Source organism: Mus musculus, chromosome 10 (genome assembly GCF_000001635.26).
Source record: "Mus musculus strain C57BL/6J chromosome 10, GRCm38.p6 C57BL/6J".
Taxonomy (NCBI): domain Eukaryota; kingdom Metazoa; phylum Chordata; class Mammalia; order Rodentia; family Muridae; genus Mus; species Mus musculus.
In genome coordinates this window covers 88900530-88924017 of record NC_000076.6, presented here as the reverse complement: position 1 = coordinate 88924017, position 23488 = coordinate 88900530, and the positions used below count along the sequence as shown (strand labels likewise).

Here is a 23488-nt window from a genome sequence, read left to right as displayed (position 1 = left end):
TGTGTGTGTGTGTGTGTGTGTGTGTAAGAACCAAAGATAAAAATACAAGGGAATGGTATAACTGTATTTCAGATATGAGCCAGTGGGTAATTTGTGAAAATGAGTTCTGTCTCTCAAAGTAGATTAAACAATGAGGCTACTGCGTTTTTTGTTGTTGTTGTTTTGTTTTGGTTTTTGTTTTTGTTTTTTTTAATGAGAAAAACACAATCCTTTTGGAAAGTAAGTTCAAACATTACAGTTACCAATACAAAGGCAACAAGGTTGCAAGTAGCATTACCTGGATGCCAAAAATCCACAGTGTAACCAGATTCTACAAAGAGGCTGCTGCTAGTTTTGTGTAGTGTAAACTGAGCAGCAACGATGCATGTTTGGACAATGTGTGGGACAGCTGGCTAATTGATAAAGAAGATAATGCAGCATTCTGCTGGTAGGGATAGGCATATGAGAGGGAGTTTGGGGGATTAGGAACCCAGCAGTTCACCAACCCCCAATCCCAGTCACTGTGATCTCTCACCTGGATAGTGCGAGAGCCTCCCTACCCCTCCTCCCCCACAATCCCTTCTCAAACTGGATCAAACGCTCCTTTGAGAATTATCGGAACAGTAATTGGGGGAAATAGTCATGGATTAGACCTAAGAGATAACAATGGAGAGTAGGAAAAAAGATAAGAACATTGAAGGAATTTTCCCAGATGCAGACCAATGACTAATAGAAGTTTTCAGAAAGATAAAACAGAAAATAGCAAGAAATTACAAAAGGACAGCTAAAAGGAAATGCCCCGGGAGAGAAAGACACAGACTTCAGGGTTAGATGGTCATAGGGCAAGGTAGTCATTGACAAATGTACCACTGGAATTGTCAGCTGGGAGCCCAGTACCAACCTTCCATAGCAGCAGGAGAGAGAAAACTGAAATTAAAATGTTTTAACATAGAACGTATACTCAAATTATCAGTCATGCCTGAGTCCATATTTTGGACATGTAAATTTTCCAAAATGTCTCCTCTCTATCCTTTTCAAGAGCGTGCTCTATAAGATGGATCCACTCAATTAAAGGAATGAACATAGGGGTAGGAGAGATGGCTTAGCAATTAAGATCACTAACTGCCACTGCAAAGAACCAGGATTTGGTTTCCAGCTCCCATGTGGTGGCTCAGAATTACAGGTAAGGAGGAATAGGGCACCTCCTTCTGGCCTCTGAGGGCAGCAGGCAACAGGCAGTGCAACTACACACACTCAGGCAAAACACTCACACATGTAAAACTACACACAGGCAGGTAAAACACTCACACATGTAAAACTACACACACTCAGGTAAAACACTCACACATGTAAAACTACACATATGCAGGTAAAACACTCACACATGTAAAACTACACACAGGCAGGTAAAACACTCACACATGTAAAACTACACACACTCAGGTAAAACACTCACACATGTAAAACTACACATATGCAGGTAAAACACTCACACATGTAAAATAATCGATTAAAAAAGAAGCTAGAAGCATAAATGTACACAAGAAATTGTGGGACATAGACTGAAGCTGGTCTTTGCTACTTTGTGGGGTCTTCTGGTTTTCCCCACCTTTTAAGGAGGAACCCCAACCTAGGAAGGGGGCCAAGAGAATGCCTACAGGGAGAACGAAATAAAATCTCAGGTCAAAACCACCATCCCAGGCACCAAGTCACACTCTGTACGTTATTGACTAACTATTAACACTACATTTATTCTTCATGAACATTTTCAAAGGCTTTCTACTATGCTCACACAGAAATATTCTAGTTATTCTCTTCCACGTGTGTATACATTTTTGAAGATTACAAAGAGTCTGCCTTAGACTACGAGAAGATCCTAGCACAATGATGTCTGGATACGCACACAGCTCTCCCTTTCTAACAAGTCAGTATGTAAGTAAGTGCTCTCATACAGCTGAACTTTATCTTAGAGCAACCTGTCTTCATCATCCTCAGTTTACACATAACAACACATAAGAGTGGTTATGTACCTGGCCTCGATCCAGGTAACTATTAAATGGCAGAACCAAGCTTGCAGTAGCGATAGGTCTTTTGACTTAATTTTAGACTCTCAAATACTCTGTGAGTAAAATTTCTTTTAAAAATCTAATCATTTAAATCATTCATAGCATCATAGTAAAGTACCATAAATAGCTACAGATCATACATAGGAAACTCTTGTGTTTCTAGACGGGAACAGAAAACTATTAAGATAATTACCTGTTGATAAGCTGATAAGTATCCCCACAAACAGTGTTGTCAGCGTTCCAATAGTACTGAAGTACAGATATGATAATGAATACCAATTGTCCATCAGTGGAGTCCTGAAAGATACCAACAATATAGCTACAATAATCCACCATGTTCCTGACAACAAGACGTGTGTGTATCAATGATCCTGAAAATAAAAATGCAACATTTAGCCATTTTTAATGTCATAATCAATGACGCTGATCTCGAACTGTTGTATTAGGAATTAAAACTATGCCTTCACTTGACCACACACTCGAGAAAGGACTTTAAGGTACCATTATTCTTTGGCTCAGGAGAAACATAAGGTCTGAGGCTGCAGTTACCTAGTGCACTGCAGCCTGGCATAGGCAGGGTCCTGTGGAGATCCTGAAAAAAACAAAGATAATGCATAGCCCCAGTCAATCCTTTTTAATTTTTTATAATTCTTTCCTAGAAGGTAAAAACAAGCAATGCATAATAAAATCAATACCCTGTGTTATCTCTGTCCCTATAGACCAGTGACCAATGCAACTGTAACAATTTTCCACGAATGCCTTCTTACTTTCTTTTTGTAATCTATTAAGTCCAGACCCTTCAAATGCCATTTTAGGAGGACTTATTCTAAAGATCTAGGTTTGTGCTATTTTTCTGAGTAGTTATCTTCACTTTATCACAGAAAAACTGCTCTATGCCCAGCTTGCTTTATGTGCCTCTTGGGTTGGCAAGCTGATGTAGTCTGAATAAGTGCACCCTAAGACTCCTGTGAGGGCTTGGTCTTCATTCCAAACTATCGACAGTGGTAAACTCTTAGGATATAAAGCCTGGTAGAAAGGAGGTAGGTAGGTCATTGCAGGCATCACTCAAAGAGGACATTGGGTGCCTAACCCCTCCTCCTTCTCTTTGCCCCACCCCCAGCTTCAGGAGGTGAAACAACCCCCTCCAACTCATGCTGTTACCATGATCTGCTATGCCACAGAAGCTCAAAAGTACCAGGGCTAGGTAGGTCATCATGGCCTGAAATCCCTAAAACCGTGAGACAAAATCATTCTCCTGGATCAAGTTGGTATGTTGTAACCCAAAGCTGATGATACACACATACATAATAAAATATTAAGTGTCTGTGTTTACTCATTCAACTCTTCATTATGGTCCCAATATTGTTCTTATCATGGAAGTCAGCCGTAAGTACAGCAGAAAAAAAAAAAAAAACCTGCTGCCCACATAAAGTTTATAGCAGTTTATATCCAGCAAAAGAGTCAAAAGATTTCCTAAATGTATATAGTTAACAACAATTTTAATTTAAAAATTGCAGGAATACCTGGACATGGACATGGTGACACACCTTTAACCCCAGCACTCAGAAGGCAGAGGCAGGTGGATCTCTGAGTTGAAGGCCAGCCTAGTCTATATAGTGAGTTCCAGGAAAAACTAAAAGGTAGATAGATAGATAGATAGATAGATAGATAGATAGATAGATAGATAGATAGAAACTAGAGGAATATCTTTGTTATCTCAAAGTAGGCAATCATTTCTTCAATAAGACTACAGAGAGCTAATGATATAAGAAAAGATAAGTCATGATTTCTTACAAAAAATACAAAATTAGCAAAAAGTAAAAAATAAAGCCCATTGATGGAGAGAAAAATCTTTAAAACATATTTTGAGTCACCACTTCCCAAAGAAAGGGAGAGAGAGAGAGGGAGAGGGAGGGAGAGAGAGAGAGAGAGAGAGAGAGAGAGAGAGAGAGAGAGAGAGAGAGAGAGAGAGTCTGTTGAAAACTGGAACAATTCTAAAGAGACAAGTGACAAAAGTAGATAGATATCTGAATGTCCAACAGACATGCTAAAGGGTGGTCAACTTCACTAATCATAAAAGAATTAAAACTGAATTACCAAGATATACTCATCAACTATTAAGAAAGTAAAGAATTAAAACTCAATCCAGACAGCTTGAGACCCTGTCTACAGTCAGCTACAGGATGTTTCACTACAACTTCAACTGTGTCACTTACTATCCTTATACTATAGGAATAATATAAAACAGCACAGAGAGAAGGCCAGAGGGTCCACTCAATGCAGGCATAGGAAGAAGCAGTGTCATAAGCAAGATAAAAACAAAAGGAAAAAAAGAAAAGAAAAAACAAACAAAAACAACTGGAGTGCCCTATTTGTCACCCAAGTTTTAAAGACATAATACGAGACCCTCATACCTTTCCGCATTATGTATTTGAAAAGCGCTAGTAGAAAATGGCATTTCTGTGGTTGACATCCAGTCCGACCCATTGTGCGTGATGTTACAGCCATAGGTTTCAAGGGGCAATGGTAAGGTTCTCTCAGGAAGCGGAGGATAAAGCTGGGCTCCAATTCCTACCCATAAGGAAATGGCAAATCCAGCCAACAGACCAGTGAGTGCTCCCTGAAAAACAAGAGAGCGTTTAGAAGAAACACAATGTTATTTTCTTTGGGGTAGATTTAATGTGAGAAAGTTAGGATCAACCTGGTCAAAGCCAAACTGGCCAGCTCCCTATCTGACTTTCCTGCCTTACAGCAGCTCTGCCTCTTGTCAAAGTTATGATAGATCCCTGGTGTCTCTGCCCAGAGTCCTGGAGATTCAGTAACTTCATTCCCTCTTTATCTAACCAATGGTTATGCTACAAATGTCTGACATTCACTTCCATACAGTCTAAGCCTTTCCAGAAATTCATCTTATAATGAAAATGGACTTCCTATTGATTTTCAGAGAAATTGTTTGAATTTCATTCATTCTCAACACAATTTTGTATTTCCAGACACATACATGTTTATGTTTAATAGCAGAGATATTGCTTCTTTCCAAATAATATTCCCAATTATATTCATCTCCACCTGCTTGGGCTAGAATGATGTACAGGAGCTACATTTTGAAGTACTAGAAGAATAATATTTGTGGTCATGGTAATCAAGCTGTAATCTTTTCTCTTTGCTGTGCTCTGACTACACATAGTCTATAAAACCATCAGAGCCTGTTGCGCTCCTTCCTTAAAGCCTAGCTATTCAATTTTAAAAGAAGCAAGAATTTAAATGTGCAAAAGATGTTGGCCTATTTATACTGTTTTTAAATTGCACTACATGGCTATGATAGTTTCCATTGGCTTCCTCTAAGCCAGGTCTCAATGTGTTGTCCTTCACTGTACACTCTATCAAAGTGAGCTATTTAAATCACCAAGGCAAGTCACTAATGACAGATCTCAAAGCAACCATGGCTTTAGTGCGGAAAAGAAAGATGTAGTTGGAAAGGTAACCTTTAGCTATATCCACTAGCTATACTTACAATCGAGTTGGCGAAGGGGACCAAGATGCCCAAAGAAAACAAGCCCAGAAGTGGTCCACCAACCATGCCGAATATGCTGAGTGCTGCCTACAACACAACAGAAAGTTAACAGTTAGACATCTCAAACCCAAACATAATGTTTCAAGCAATTTCAGCAGGGTTGGTATTAAAGTATTCAGTCTCCTTCAGAAAAAAATAAAAATCACAAAATTTTATTCATGATAGTCTTGTCATTGGAGGAGACCATCATCTGGAAATTTCTGCTTCTCCATCTCAAGTGGCTTCTGTTTCTTTGATTTTCTTGTTTGATTGGTTGGTTTTGTCTGTTTGTTTGTTCTGAGACCGGCTCAATCTCACTATGTAGTCCTGGCTGTCCTAGCGCTCAGTATACAGACAAGGCTGGTCTTGAACTCACAGGGATCCTCCTGCCCCTACCTCTCAAGGGCTGAGATTAAAGGTGTGTACTACCACACTTGGTTTGTCTGTCTTTTCAGGTGCCCTCAAATAGGCAACAAAGGTCTGGAGAGATGGCTCAGTGGTTAAGAGTACATATCTTTCTTGTATAGGACCTGAATTCAGTACCCAGCACCCACATCAGATAGCTCACAACTACCTCTAACTCAAGCTCTAAGAGATTGGATCCCCTCTCCTACTCTCCACAGGTACCTACACTCAAATGCACACATTCTCCTAGATACCCACATATACACAACTTTAAAACAATTTTAAAGACAACAAAGGGGGCTGGGAAGATGGCTCAGTCTCTAAAACGTTTGCTTCACATGCACCTAAACATAGTCGCAAATGTGGCAGTCCATGCCTTTAATTCCAGTGTTAAGGAGATAGAAGAGGATTCATGAGGTTGATGATCAACTAATATATCTGAATTAGTAAGTTCCAGATTCTGTGTTAAATCCTGTCTCAAAATACAAGGTGGGGAGCAATTGAGGAAGACATCCAATGTTGGTGCTGGTTTACAAACATGTATGTATGAAATCCCCTCCTCAACACATGTATACACACACACACACACACACACACCAAAAAAAAAGAGTCATGAAACCATTGGGGCATCTCTATGAATGCATAAATGAAAACACCCATTCTCAGCCTTTTTCTGATCCATCACAACACTCTTTTATGCTTTCGTGGTCTCTAAATATTCCTCCAAACAAGATGGTGGATAAGAACTGCAAAACGGCCATATATAATGAAAAAATCCATGAGCAATTCTGATCTGATCTGATATGGGTGTAGTTAGATTGAAAAGAACTAGATTTAAAATAATTGATCCAATGGTGTAGAGAAAGATTTAAAGTCTTTTGGGGTGACTGAATCTTTTCTTTGATACAGAGATACGAAAGCCATGAGACTGAAAAACAGTTGCAAATATGAATCATGAGGGAATGCAAATAATGCTCAAAGATACATATGCTCTTAGTAACCTAGTAACCATAGTAATCAAGGGTCTAGTTTGAAGACTCGGCTAAAAGCAAACAGTTGTCCCATGGGTACTGAACAATAATTTTATAATTATTATGATGGCATGATGCTCAAGACTGTGAAGATGGAAAGTGATAATGGACTGCATGTCTCTACAGAGCTACAGTGAGCGATTCTGAATGTTTTCATCACTACAAAATCATAAACACTTGAGGAGACACATGCTTAACCACATTTGAACATAGTGAAATACAAACATGTATTCAAACATATTATGCCCCATAAACATGTGTAGTTTACAGTTTTAAGACCATGAAAGAGCAGCGACATGGTGACTTGTCCAGCAAGAAGCCAAGCAGAACAGAATGAATGAATCAGACAGTATATTAGGAGAAGTGTACTGGATCCTTCATCCAAATGAATTCTTTCAGATGTCTACACTGTGGAGTGAAGAATGAGTGGACAATTTGAAAGAGAACTTGCATGTAAGAAGAATGTAGGTTCAGGATGTGACAGGGATTTAGTTCTCAGCAGAGTTGTGGGATGTGAGACAGACTTCACTGTGAGGTGTGAAAAGATATCATGTGACCATGACACCAGTCACAACCACATGATCTGGGAGCCAGAATTATAGACATAAGGAAGATGCTTCAAAAAGGCCCTGTTAGAAAACACCATACACAGTGATACTGAAGAATTGGGGGGAAGGGTAGACTTGAAGTGAAGATGGCTTCACCATATGGTCCAGAGTTGATGAAGAAAGAGAAAACAGTCACAATAGGAGTCACGAGCCAGACTACAGATGTCGAGGAAAACACTTTTACACACCCATACTAGCAAAGATCAATGAGAAGCTGAGACTGTATACTACAAACTGCACTGAGGCTCCTCCCTGCTGGGCAGTGTCATGGGAGTAGAAAACAAGCTATCACCAAAGCGCAGAAATAAGGAAGCTACCTCTACCATGGTATCAGCAGAAATTGCTTTGCATGTTTGGGAATGTTGGATATTAAAATTAACTAGCTCCCTTGAAAATAAACCAAAAAACTTCTCCCCCAGTTCATAAAGAACACACCTTATACACCATCACAAGCAGGTAGCTCATTTTGGCTGCCCCCTTACAAGACTGGTAGGACATGAATGTCAGTGTCACTGGACAATTGATCATAAGAATCTCTATCAAGGGACCATCTTCAAGCTTCGGACAATTCTTCTATGTGTTTATACTTGTATTCAGTCCAGAATAGTTGCTGAATTCTTCTTTCATAAAGAGAATTTATTTGGTAAGAATAAATTTGAATAAGGTTTCTAAAAGTCAATCTGCTGAGATGTCCTGCTTCTTGAAAATCTATGGAAGAAGGTTGGAATTACCCATGATCGGGTTTTTATCATAGGACCAAGTGGCTCACAGCAATACTCACTAGGATAGGCCTATGGCTACCATTTATCTTGTAGCCATGATAAAGTTTATACTTGACCTCTTGAGAATCAGTAACTAACAAGTTACCTGAACTTGAATGGCTGTCAAATGTAAAACAAATTTCTGTTGGTGGGTAAAGAGCAGTCTTTAGCATTCTCAGAAAAACCTGATGGGAATTTAACTGATTCATCATCAGAGAGTCTAGAGTATTCAATGTCCAGCTGAACAACTTGGGAAGATAGAAAAGAGTGGACTTCAGCTATGGATGGAGGGCAGACTCACCAGCAGTGAGGGAAGAGTGGTTCTTGGATTCTTTTACTTATCAGGACCTAGCTGCAATGACCAGTGGGAAATCTATGGAGGCCCACTCAGTGGATGAAATGTTGGCTGCTCAGTGGAGATCACAGTGCCCTCAACTCCAAATACCAGTGAGCAATCTGAGAAAGCACAATTAGATAAGAACACCAAGTCCCCCAACTTATGGCATGTGGGAACAGCACAGGGGATAGCAAGAGGACTCAGACTGAGCTGCAAAGTCTGGTGGCAGCACGTGGGCTGGGGGTGACATCGAAGCACGTGGGCTGGGGGTGACATCATCGAAGATACAAAACTTGAACACAGATATGATTTGATCGAGCAAAGTTTGGATCTCGACTATCTCCTACCGTACCTTCAGGCAGCACAGAATGTAAAAAGAAAGGTTGAAATGGTCCAGAAGACTGGGAAATACACCAATAAAAGTCTTGGCAGAATAGTCAAGGCTGGTGAGTTACTCTGTGGAGCTCTCCTGGGTGTAGGATAGGAATGCCATTAGTGAATTCATCTCCCTGTATGTGGAGAAGTTGATATTTAGCTGCCTAAGTTGGTGAGTGGATGGGCATGTCTGCTTCAAGGCTTACTGAAGTTGATCCAGCTTGAGAGCACCCTTCAGCATAATTTCCCATGGGGCTTGTCTGTCCTTATAGCAGATGGATAGAATGTGCATCACTTTATAGACAGGGACTATTCAGCGGCCTGGAGAGTGGACTCTGTTGTAAGAACTCTAGCTGCAAGACATTCCCATGGCATCAGGTACCATTCTCCTTTTGGAGTCTGCCTCCACCCTTTACTGGTGGCCAGATTGGCATTAACAATTTTAGTATGGTTTTCCTGGTAACAACTGCCACAGCAGAAACTGAAAATGCATAAGGGAAGCAGAAACAGACTTTAGAGGAGACCCACCATGACATGTTTGCCATATTGCACAAACCATTTGGTTGGAGGGAATTCCAGACTACTGCTTCCCCAGTTTCTCATAAAAGTGTATGTCAATGGGCCTATCAGCAGTCACAGAGCTGGGACAAGCTTATGGGCCCCTAACCCTTCCTGCTAAATTACTGGTCACCGATGGGTTCTGGAGGAGAGGCAGTCATTGTCTCCATTGTGTACCCATCACCCTCAGCACATTATTCCAAACCCATGGCCATACAGGTGACTCTAGTTAAACTCAGTCTCAAAAATATAAATAAATAAATAAATAAATAAATAAATAAATAGATAGATAAACAAACAAACAACAAAGAGTGAATGTGGAAGGGAAGATATGTAAGGAAGAGAGAGCAGTAATAAAGATTCAAGGTTAAATCAGAATGCAAATGTCAAAGTCCAAACTGAGTAAAAGTTTTTCTGTTGGAAAAAAAAAATTAAAAGAAAAAAATATACTTGGTTAAAAAAACAGAAAATAATTTTACTCTGTTTATTCTTTATTAACAAATTGAAGTCTTTCTGTAAAATTAAAAAGAAATGAATACCAAATTGATCTTGCTTGCTTACTTGTGCCATCTAAATTTCACTGTCATATTTGAGGATTTGGGTTGGTCTTAGTAACTAACTTCCTCAGGGACAGCCTCTTACTGTCTGTTCCATTTGCACCAAAGATGAATTTTAGCTGTGATCCTGGCAGCACTGTAAACCAGTGGTAGGAGGAACATGACAGTGTCATGAACCAGATATTATCAGGGACAGATAGCCCAATGACTAGAAGAGTCTCCATTCAGACAACCAAGCTTGAAATTCAAGTTAGTCTTCTTTTATACCTACATGCAGACTGGGTCAGTTACCAGCCATTTCTCCCATAGAGGAGTTTGCCTGGCAAGGGCAAACTCTGTTCTAAGGTTCAGAAGAGTTATCATGTATGCTAAATGGCTTTGTCTCTTGGAAGCCCTGGGGGCCATGATTAGAATTTCCTACAGTCAGGCTGTGTTACAGTACCAACTGATACATGGGCTCAACCTTGTAAGGCTCTCAAGTCAGTCTACAGCTGCCATTAACCTTACTGGCATCATATGTCACATAGCATATTGCCTATCTACACCCAAAATGACAACAGGCTACTCAGGTGTTGACAAGACTTTAAACTCAAAGTCGTGGCAAAAACGCAGAGTTCTTCTGACACCGTAGTCAGAGAAAGCTGCTAAATCAGAAAGTGTGAGGCCCAACACTTCACTTCATAATAGGAAAAGGGTCAGGTTTCAGTCCAATTCACTCTTAAAAGCAAGAGCCAAGAAGACCTAAAAGGTTTCTTACTATTAGATCTCATTTTTGAAACATTCTTTTGTGTGCACATGTGTCTGTGCATGTACACACACACACACACATACATACATACACACACACACACATACCACACACACACACAACACAACACACACACACACACACACATACATACATACACACACACACACACACACACACACACACATACCACACACACACACAACACACACACATACACACACACAAACACATACATACATACATACACACACACACACACATACACACACACACACACACACACACATACATACATACACACACACACACACATACCACACACACACACAACACACACACACACACACGTGAATGAGTGAGGGTACATACGAAGGCCAGAAGTAAACACTGGATATTTTTTTCAAAATTCTCCACCTGATTTTTGAGACAGTGTCACTCATTGGACTGGAGCCTACCAGTCCAATTAGACTAGATGGGCAGCGGGCAGCCTGGATCTGCCTCCCAGATCTGGGTTCCAGACACCCCTAGCTTTTCTATGTGGGTGCTAGGTACCTAAACTCAAGTCCTCACACTTGCCCAGCAAGCATGTCACCTCCTCAACCACTGCCCCACAACCTTTATATGGCAGTACTTTTTGAAAAAAAAAAAAGTTATTACAGTTTTTAGTGTGTGTGAAAGTGTGCATGTGTGTGTGCACATGCATATATGTGTGCATGCATGTGTGCATGTTTGTGAAAATGTGCATGTGTGTGTGTGTGTGTGTGCATGTGCATGACTGCGTGTGTGCATGTGTGTTACAGTGCCTGCATGGTAATCTGAGGAAAACTTCCAAGAGTCAGGCCTCTCCTTCCTCTCCTTCCTGGGAGAAATAACTCAGCCATCAGGTTTAGCAATCTGAACCAGCATACTGGCTCCCTTTATATAACATTATTATCATGAAAGAATTATAAGAATGGAAAGTCGATTTGAGATTCTTGAGGTACGAGCAGGGGAAGGAAGACAGAGAGATGTAGGTGAGGTCGTGAAGGACAGCAAGTGAGACCTTGGTGGCAATCATATTCTATATGCTCATTGTTTCAACCCAATGCCCTAGCTGTGACAGTGTCTATCAAGATGTCACCATCGTGAGACGCTTCTGTGAGGTATTGCTATGGAGTAAATGATATATATAACCACCATATTGTTTTAATTTCCTATAAGCCCATAATTAACTCAACCTATACTTTTTCAAATACTGAAAATAAGGGTCTGGAGAGATGGCTCAACAGTTAAGAGTACTTACTCCCCTTACAGAGGATCTAGTTTCAGTAGCCAGCACCCACATCAGACACTTAGCAAAACTGCTTCTTATACTAGCTCCAGAGCTTCTGATGCCCTCTGGCCTCTGTGGGCACACTGACTGCATGTGGCACACATACAGACAGGCAGGCGGGCATGCATACACATATACAAGGAAAAGGAGAAAGCATATTTTAAAAAAATTTTTAAATAATTTTGTCATCTTTGTTCCTTGATACACCCAAGGGGTAGATATATAGAAAGTGTGAATGTGGTCACGTGAACATTTAAGCTAATAATTTTATGGTTACCACATCAGTCTTCGGAGCTGGCTCTCACCTGTAACAAGGCTCCCATCAGCGATGCCAGGGCAGCCATTCCAATGCACAGAGCTCCATACAGAACACCTATGAAACAACACAAAAGGCAGTGTGCAAACATAGACCCAGAGGATGACAGTTTTCAATAAAGGGAGCACTGCACCTTTGTTAGATAATACCATTGAGGTGAGAACACCACCACATTAAAGTCAGTGAGACAAGGAAAGAGGCCTTTTCCTAGGAGACCAACAGGGTGCAAGGAAGACAAACAAAGCCCTTAGACTTGGCCTCCCGGATTAGTCACAACAGTAGATTACATAATAAAAGAGTCCCAGGAATTAACTACAGGAGTTTTAAGGCTTAGCAGCGTTGTGTTCTACATTTAATCCCCCATGGACATTTGTCTATAAAGGGAGGTGTGGGGAGGGGATAATAAAGCCCAGAATTGGAGCCTTCTGACTTTCTCTGTTTGTTTGCTCTGGGATGTGGTCACTGTGGTAATCCACACCAACTGGAGGCTTGGTTCTCTAGGCTTCTCATAAGCTCTGTCAGCATCCCCAAGCTTTTCCTGTTAAACTAGCAAAGAAAGGTCGCCTCGATCCATATCATATTCTCCCCCACCCCCAGGCTCCGCTCTTTTCTCCAAACTGCTTTACTCAACACGCCCCACCCCCACCCCCACCCCCTACCCCGTAGGTAAGTGGTAAAGTTTTTCTTTTCAAGTTCACTGCCTTCTGTAGTTTAAGTATGTGTGTTACTTTTAAAATTAAGAAGTAGTACTCCCCTTGAGCATTTTATTTTTTAAAAAAGAATATCCATTTAGAAAAAAAAAAAAGTTAACTGTAATTGACCAATATAATTTCTAGTGCTCAAAATGAAAAAAACAAAAAACAAAAAACAACACAGAAGTTTCCTATCATGGAATCAATGTACTCCTTCTGCTGTTAGCACTGACTTCTTTGTCTCAGCAGTCACACGTTTGTTAAGAATTATCTGATCCTAACAGAAAGAAAAAAAAAAAACCTTGCCCCCCCCCCCAAGTGCCATTGTCCTAATGATCTTTATAGGGTCCAATCTAAATCAAAATAGTATTGCAGGTGATTTAACTTAATTCTGTTCCATTTGATACAACACGAATGGTGATGGGTTTTGGTGTCCATAATTAATGCAAAGCCAAGTCAATTGCCATGTTATTGTCTATGATGCCCTTGGCTACATATGCCTCAGAGTAATAATAGCATAGAACCCTTCAAAATGAATGAAAATGAGGCCAGATATGATGTCACACACTGGTCACCTCAGCACTCAGGAGGATGAGGCAGGAGGATCGTGAGTTCAAAGCCAGGGTGGGCTGCATAGAAAGGCCCTTCTTCAACCCAAAACAAGAGTGACAGTCTTATCACTGTTTCTAATTACCACTAAGAACAAACAAACAGGATCCTGGGTGGTTCTCTGATGATTAGATTTTTTTTTTCTCTTTTGAGACTAACCTCATTAACTCCTGTCCCTTCTGCCTCAGCCTCCTGAAGGCCAGGGTTATAAATGTACACCACTCCTGTCATCTCAAATGTCTAAATTAGTGATCATGTTTGCAGATATGATCAGCCCCACAGCATTGTGAGCACATGTGCCTGGATAGGTATTCATACTAGGAGGTACTTAGTATCCCTCAGAGGACAATTTCTGTCTCCAAATCAAAGCAAACACTACTCCCAAATGGGATCGTGATGAAAGACACATACTCATTCCTTGGGAAATCCAAGACAGAGACTTCTCTGAGAGAGACTTAAAGCGGGGTTTGATGAGATCTTCCACGGTGACTGCCGCCAAGGCATTGATACTGGAGGACACTGTGCTATAAGAGAGGACAAAACTGTGATTCATGGTGTTAATTCTAATGATACTCTTAGCAAGAAGGAAGAAGAAAGCACACTGACACTTCTAAAAATAGAAGCTGATGGAGCCAGAGAGATGGCTCAGTATTTAAGAGTACCAGCCCCTCTTCCAAAAGATCTGGGTTTGATCCCTAGCACCTGCAGTAGCTTAGAACCATTTGTAATTCTAGTCTCAGGAGATCTGATGCCCTCTCTTGAACTCAGAGGATGCTACGTGCATGTGATACACACACCACCATGTAGGCAAAAGACACACACACACAAAATAATAAGATAATGTAAGTAGATCCATGTTCTTTCATTTTTTAATGATCATACTACCCTCTTTCTGGGAGCTGTTATCTTTCATGAATAAGTCAGGCACTTGACATAGACTTGACAGTAAATTGACATAGACTTGATAGTAAAAGACAAAGAATGAGTTAGCATTGCTTCTATTTCCCAGGTGACCTTCTGTATCTATAAAATGAATTTGAATATATTTCTCAAACTGTCACATAACAACTTTAAGGTATTGGTTCTGCGTGCATAAAAATAACTACTATAAGTTCTCAGCAACATATACCATATGTTGCAATATTAATATCCTACACCCTTGTCAGCACATACTGTACACCTAGTAATAACAATTCCCTACATCAAACATAAGAAGAAACTACAAGAAAAAAGTTCAAAATAGCAAGGCAAAAGGTTCTTTAGAAGATGTACAGTATTCAACTTGCAATGGGGAGATTTGAGTCTGTTTGCAGGTGACCATGATCTAGCCTCACACACATTGCACTCATGGTTAATACTCAGCAAATATTAAAGCTACCATCCATTGAGCATGATGACCACTGTGACCATATTAGATATGCAATGATGTGTTAGAAAGCAGAGGTCTAGTCAAGTGTAGCCCCTGATGACAGCAGAAAATTTCCTCAGGTAGCTGACCAACAGAAGGATACATGGAAGAGTTTGCCTATATTAGGCCATTTTGTCACCAGAATTCATCTTTATGTCTTAAAGCAGTCAATAAGAAAAGAAGGATGCTATGACGATTAATCCTCATTGTCAACTTGATTGAATAAGGAAATGCCTAAGGGATTAGTAAAACACATCTCTGAATTTGTCTTGAGGGCATTTCCAGGTCAAAATGAATGGATTAATACCTTGGTGGAATATGCTATGTTGGCGCTATTGAGGAATGGAAGATACGTAGGAGGCAGAACCTGCTTGGATCAAGTGGGTCACTGGGGGTATATCACTGGGAGGTTCAATCTTGCTCTGGCCTCTTTCATGAAAAAGACCTTCCACTGCCTGTTCCCACCACCAGAATGTTTTTGTCAAAATTCCTAGAGCCAGATAAGCACCCTCTGAAACCATGATCTAAATAAAGCAAGCCGCCCCTTCCTAGAGGTCATTTTTCTCACGTATTGGCCAAAAGAACAGTGAGACAAACGCTGGGTCCTTACAAGAATGACACCGTCATAGAATCAGTTTTAATACCTTAATGTCCCACTGTAAGCGCAGGCCACAAAAAGTCCGGGAACACCAGGGTAATTTTTCAAAATGTCCAACACCAAATAAGGCATAAGCTGAAAAATTCCAAAATTCATACCCAAGTGTTAGCTGCTATTAAACAAAATCAATACATAGTCAATTTTATATTCTCTCAGAAAGAAAGGGAGATAGTCTATGCTACTCCAAATACATAAAAATGAAATCAACATACACTTTTTGAATTCTCAAAAAATAAATTTAAGAATTAATATAAAATAATCCTCTCATTTCCTAATCCCACAATCACATTGGGGTGGCTAACTTTTGCACCAATGTAAATTTCACCCATCTTCATGCTGAGGCCCCAGAAGAACAAGCAGGTTTTTGAAAGTAGCTTCTGCAGGAGCTCAGGCTCCTGGAGTCAGCACGTGCTAAGTTTGAACTGTACTGCAAGGTTATAAGAAGATGCTGGTTACAGAGGCTCCAGGAGCTCTAACGGCAGACTGCCTGGGTCTAAAGCCTGCCTCCAGCTGCTTTCTCACCATACTTCGGTTTCTTTATCGTTCAAAGTAAAGTAATAACACACTGCCTTGGTGTCTAATTGTGAGAAGTAAAAAAAAAAAAAAAATAGACTTTAAAGCATATTCCAAAGTATCTGGCCTATTGTAAGAACCTGATGAACTCTCACAGTAATTCTATTTAGTACCAATGTGACCTTGTGCTAATCAAAACCCCTCACCTAGCCTGGTCTACTGGCATACTGCTTTAGTCCCAGCACTTTGGAGACAGAGGCAGGTGAATCTCTGTGAGTTTGAGATCAGCCTGGTCTACATAGGGAGTTCCGGGACAGCCAGGGCTACATATCGAGATCTTGTCTAGGAAATACAAAAATAAAAGAACAACAACAAACAAGCACATCACTGAGATTCATTTGGGTTATCTATAAAATTGGGATTAAGTGTGTTAAGACTCTTGACACCGAATCTCACGGTACAGAGTCTGAATGCAAACCCCGTTCATCTCTCAGTCTGTTTCTGCATCTAAAACTGAAAGCTGAGGGTTTAAAAGATCACTTCAAGTTAAGAGCTCACTGGTTGCTCCTGCAGATGACCCAGATCCTGTTCCCAGCACCCACTTGGCAGCTCACAACCATCAGTAAGTAACTCCAGGTCCAGACAATCTGTCTCCCTCTTCTGACCTCTGGGAGCCCTGGGCAAACATGTGGTACACAGACATACAAGCAGGCAAAGCACACTCACAGACATAAAATAAAATAAGTTTAAAAAAAAAAGTAGAGTTTTAAAGTAAATGAAAACTAGAAGATTGTTAATAAGTAAGTGCTTTGACAATAGCCACAAATGTCAATGGCACCGTGTTTTATGCATAGCTTCTATTAGCCCAGTTAGCTATGCTTACTTCCAATCCTGAGTTTTTCAATCCAAACTCTGGCTTGAAAATTTTTAGATACAGAAACCTTCATACTTGCTCTAACTTCAACAAGTGTTTTGCCAAATGATTTATAGACATGGAAGGTGACTAGTTGCACTGTGCCCACTTGCTGGGTCTCTATGAGAATGAAAACACCCCTTCCTAACACCATACAGGCTTTGTAATACCATCATCAGTACACATGTGAGGAAGATGCGATTCCGAACCTGGTCAATCGCTGACACTTTCTTAGATGTCCAGGGATCACATTCACGGTATCTGGAGTACAGGGCAAGCCCACAGAATATGGAGCAGGTGAGGATCACCCAGAGGCCCACAAGGTTGACATAGAGGGACCTAAAGAAGAGGATGCCAGCAAATAACAACTGTAAGTTCTATTCCAAAGACCAGGAAACTGTTACAAGGACAAGAGACCATGTCATGATTAGACTTTAATAAATAAATGCACATAATAGTTTGAGTGTCAAAAAAGATTTTTATTCTGGCTAATTGTCTTCTTTGATATCAATCAATGATGCATCTATAAACTCTTCTGGTAGATTCTGTTTCTCAGAGAATAGACCTTCCTACTTGAAATCCACAGTCATCCGTGGCTTTGTAATATTATCTATTATAATGCACTGAGTCTTCTAACGATAAAATAAGGATTTTGATAGGCACCAGAGCAGTAACTTATTCATTTTATTTTAAAAAGTAGTTTAATTACAAGCTGCTAAACATAATCCGCATATATTTATATATCACTAAAGTACTTTCAACTTAGTTTGTAAGACCACCCATCATCATTAAGGATGAGAAACATGTATCCTCCCGATCAAGATTTCTCCTCATACCATGTTTTCCCTCACCCACTCTCTATGCTCACATGACATTAGTTAAAGCAGAAAGGGAAACAAATGATTATGTGTATTTGCCCCACTCAGGATGCTACCGAACTCCCCATGCAGTATTAGTATTTCCTGTACTCCTTAACAAGTTTAGCTCTGAAGCTCAGTGAAACTAAGCAACTTGTGCAATGGCATCTAAGAAGCAAGTTGGAGGGCATTATAACCCATGATTGAGGCTGACAATACAATGCATGCTACCACATCTACTCTCCAATAAACACTCTGTCATATTGTTTTGAGGAGCTTACATTTCCCTACAGTGTCTTTTCACTGTTCCAAGACTGCATATACTTTTCTGGTCTGATATTGTTTCCTTATCATAAAAGCCACATGCATAGTTGTTTTGTGGGGCTCAAAGCAATTTAGTCAATCACTCTTCCATTGAGCTCATTTATAATTTTCTAACTTCAGACAGCTCTCAAGACATTTATTTACTTGGTGAGGGTGACTTCCTTAATAATTGATGGAAATATTTTCAAATATTTGATTGAAAACATCTAGTACCACTTTGGGCTCTGCAACTGAATCACCCACCTGCCATTGCTGATCATTTATACTTGGAGTTTTACTATACAAAGACCTAAAGTTGAACTAAAGTTGACTTATAGAAACATTCCCATAAGAACAATGGTAGTTATTAATGATTCATACACCACAGTTTGGCTTACAGTTTTGCATGGAGTCTGCTTTTACAGGAAATATATCTCTGCACTTGGGACTGGTTGACACCATAGATGGTGGTCCAGGTAAAAGTCCCTCCAATGACAATTGTCCAGAACGTGTGTCTTTGCAAAGGGTTAGGATCAAAACTGCATGAAAAGAAAATGGAAGCAAATACAACTTGTTCACAAGAGACTGAAGAAAGTTCTAGAACACTCAAGCAATACACACTCACAGACATATATAAAAATGTCCAAACTTATAATGTCAAAATACAAATGTTTATAGTTTAAATTAATTCAAGTAAGTAAACAATGATATTTCCAGATATTAGGAGATTCTAGATGAAATTAGAAGAAAAATACTTGTTCTTATCATTTGGAACATATAGATAAATTGTTCTCCCATAGTCTTAGGAAGCTATTATTAGGCAAATTGGCCATGCTATGTTGGCGACTGGTGGGGGAGGGATTCAAAGTATACTATGTAAATAGATATCATACCAAAATAAATACAATTTAGCACATTGTGTGGACATAATTCCTAATCTAGCATATGTCTAAGCAAAGTTAAGCTTAAGAGGTCAATACACTCTAAAGATATATACTTGTTAAAATTAGCAGGGCATTATAACTATGCTTTCTTGGAATTTTTTGTGTATAAGTTAAATGCTAACCATTTAAATGCACTTCTTGGCAGTCATACAAGCTCAAAATACTATCAGAAAAAGTTCCACTTCCATTTGAAGTATCTCTCAACTATTTTCAATGTGTCGTATTTGGGAGGGAGAAGTCTTTTCGCCTTTACTTAAATACGACCTTGAAAACTGTAAAACTGAGAGCCTCTATCCCATGGCCTGGAATCTTACATCAAATTCCAAGACCCTTGGTGCCCCTCCTCTTTCTTCTGTGGAGAGTTATCAACTGCATTAACCAAGAGAAATCAAGAGCCAAAAGAATTCAGTGAGCTATCTGAAGGGATGAAGACAGGATAGCAAAACAAAATTCAGAAATTCAATTCTTTTCTTTATTTTTCTCAACCAGAAAAGACATTTTGCCAAGTATACTCTGAACACATTTCAGGATGATAAGGAGCATTCTTGGAAAAAGTCTACAACACAATGAACCTTTACATTATCACTTAGTGGTTAACTGTCTTCAAAGATATGGTTATTAAAGTATCTGTTTTTATTTTAAAGGATCTCTTATTAGTGTATGAATCTATGTCCGTGTATCCTCTGCATATAGTGACAGTTACCCTGCAGAAAAATGCAAAAAAACTGGCTTTGTACTCTATCCTCTCAGCCTCTCAGCCTGGGCATCTTGGAAGAGATTGAGCGTACTTAATATTTTCTACACAGCCATTGTTCATTCCCAGCTCCTTTGATCCATTTACACTCTCTAGATGAAAATCAATGTGACTTTGTTGGGGTGAGACAGGGACTATGCTTTCATAATTAACTAGTCTGAGTAAATATCTATTAAAAGTATCTTGTTCTGCTCTAGCCATGGTTGGAACCATAGCCAAAGACAGACCAACTGGAGGCTCTCAAGATTCAGATCTGAATCTCAAAGTACAAGGAGAAACAAATATTTAAAACAATTGAAGGTAATCCCCTGACATGTATTCTTCCAAATGAATAAGTAGATGCAATTGTTTTCTGGAAAGAAACTTTGTCAAAGGAAGAGGACTATTTTTAAAATACACACACACACACACACACACACACACACACACACACACACACAAAAGGCTTCTGAGAAACAAAAATCAGCCAAATGGTGTTTTCTTTCTTCCAGCTATGGACTGCAGGTTTCCAACCTCAATGTAGAGGTACTTAGAAGAAAATGTGGTTTAGGTAAAAATGAAACTCTTTCCACCTTGAGCATGGTGCAAGAAGTTGACTGACTCTATTGAACCAAAGGGAAGGTGTTTTCATAATTCTCTTAAATTGTATGATAGGCTTTGGATGGACAATCTAGGTTTTCCATCATTTAAACATGTTTATTCTGTGCCAGGCTATCCTTTGAAGCATCAGCCATAACTTTTCTGGTCAATTTTTAGGGAAAAATATATACATGAAAAAATAATTAACAATATGCTATTTTAATATGTAGCATATTGCTAGAGTGATATCAGGAGAATTTTTCAGTGTTGGTTAAAATAAAGAATTTTCCAAATGAAATTACTGTCTCTCAGTATTTGTCTCTTATGGGACTTGCTCTGCTTACCATTTTTTCCTTCTCTACTTTCAACCTGTTCCAAGAAGGAGGAAGAACCACCATAATGCCATATGATCCAGTGGCATCAGGATGCTTTAATCCCTCAAAAAACTGGCACAAACTCCTCCCACATTTACTTGCCCACTTTAATTTTACAGACCACATCATTAGTGACTTATTGATTTTTCAATACAAACTTACTATTTCAACAAAACCATTTCTTACATAGAAAACAAGAATACATTCAGTTAGCCAAAAGAAAAAAAGCAACTTACTTCCAGAAGTTTAATCTTCCACCATTAAAAGCATCACTTAAAATCTTATTGATGCCATGTTGAGTTATTGATGCCTGTATAATTACGGATGCAAATCCAGCCACCATGATCCCAACTTGAAAAACATCTGTCCAGACAACTGCTTTAAGACCGCCCTTGGAGGAGAAAGTGTGTTAGGATTAATACTTCTATGAGACATGATGATATATCTGTCCCAATGTGAATGCACCATACAATAGATGAAGATAATGAGACATGGAGTTTGGTCAAGAAGTTCCCTCGAAGGAGATGGTCACGTTCAAAGAATATTTATAGAGAAGAAGATATTTAACCCATTTCTTTAGGCAGAGGCAAAGATGGAAGGTCCTCCCAGGCCAGACAACAGTCAGTGAAAAAGCAGAAGAGAATAAAACTCTATGTGGTCTACTGAATGTGGTCAGATATATACTTTGGACTGGAGGGAGGTGGGCTGAAGACTTCTGGGAAGATAATTCAGTGTTAAATTACAGACCTCATTGTGTGGGCTAATACTCAGCTTATGCCCAAATAACTATATCATTTGTTAAGATACTAAAATTGTTGCATACTAGCCACTGCCAGAAGTATTTCTCTTCAGACTCTATGACCTGGGTTTAAACAGGCTCTGAGAGTATATTGTTTCCTAGAAGATCAAGCAAATAAAAGATTAACACACAGACTATCAAAGACTGCATAAATTTGCATTGCTCCGAAGAACCTGAATCCACAACAAAGTAACATCATGTCTTGATGTCTGTTACATAGTTTGTCAACTATGTCTATAGTTAGTAAACCATTATCATAAGTCTCAGTGCTGGGATATTATACAAGCACATCTTCATGAGTTTGAAAACTATAATAATGAATCAAGAGCTAAAACCGGAGGACCTGTGCAGTGGTTCAGATGAAAGGAAAATTTCATTTGCAATCCATATCTAAGGACTAAATGTTCCTTACCAAAAAAAAATGTTGTACTGTGAGAAGCCCAGAGAGAAAGAGTAAGAATGAGCGGTCACACTGCGGCATGTGACTACTTGAAATTCCAGTCTTGCAAAGCAAGTAGAGTAGAAGGGAAAGGACACTCTCCACATACCAGTGTGCAGTAGAATGTGCAGACCACCCCTGTGGCCACCACTGCGCCCCACAGATCAAATCCTGTAACTGTAGAAGAAAAGAGAACATGTATCCAACTGCGAAACGTGCGTAACAAAAGCACTGCTCAAGAATTATCAGGGAGGCACCTAGCTCCTTATCTCCACTTGCTTAAGACTAGAATCACATCTCATCAATGCCCCTAAGACCAAAAAAAAAATCACATTTGATAAACTCGACAGACATGCTGCTTGTTTATATTCACAGATATCATATATGGATCCAACACTGTCTAAATGGAATTCATAGTAAAGGATTTATATTGTAATTAAGCTAAGAGACTGCTGGACTCTGTAATGTAGTTGATCAGACTGACTGGGATCAAAGGGGATTTCCCACCCCTTCCCATTGGTTCATATAAATATGCTGTTTCGCCAGACCTTGGAATGTGTGTTTTAAGGTTAGACTTGATGTACAAAAAGTCTATCATCTGCTACCAGCTTTCTAAGAAGTGGAAAGATATATATTTTAATAGAAGGATAAATAAAAGCCAACAGAAAAAGATAGTTACTTATATAAAGAATAAACAGAACAAAAAAGATGGAGCTATGTTAGACTTCTTCAAATGTATTTCTGTTTATAGATCTGACTTTGAAACGTTATATATTCTACACAGGTGGAAAGAGTAAAGTTAAGGACTTCATGAAATTAAAAAATGAAAGCTGAGCAACACCCTTAGACATGCAATTTATTCTTTCAAAACTACGAAGTAAAGGGGTATAACAGACACCTGTGCTGCAGTTCCTACACAAGTTATTTTCCAGAGTAACCAAAGAGTCGATCAAAGAAAGTGTATCTTTCGGTATGTTCTATCTAATCAATGAAAAGGGGATTATAAAATAAGAATATAATGCACAATAGGTCTAATA

At 39.4% G+C, this 23488-nt stretch overlaps 1 protein-coding gene across 1 annotated transcript in view; it reads right to left on the bottom strand.

The window, feature by feature from the left end:
- Slc5a8 (solute carrier family 5 (iodide transporter), member 8) overlaps positions 1-23488 on the bottom strand; it is a 43524-nt gene that overhangs the window by 5498 nt on the left and 14538 nt on the right. Inside the window, exons 4-13 of the mRNA NM_145423.2 lie at positions 22561-22628; positions 21450-21604; positions 18961-19101; positions 17612-17741; positions 15963-16051; positions 14322-14434; positions 12599-12666; positions 5560-5646; positions 4460-4665; positions 2239-2342 (exon numbers count right to left, since the gene is read on the bottom strand). Of these exons, the coding sequence (NP_663398.2) occupies positions 2239-2342; positions 4460-4665; positions 5560-5646; positions 12599-12666; positions 14322-14434; positions 15963-16051; positions 17612-17741; positions 18961-19101; positions 21450-21604; positions 22561-22628 (1161 nt within the window). The remainder of the gene's footprint in view (positions 1-2238; positions 2343-4459; positions 4666-5559; positions 5647-12598; positions 12667-14321; positions 14435-15962; positions 16052-17611; positions 17742-18960; positions 19102-21449; positions 21605-22560; positions 22629-23488) is intronic.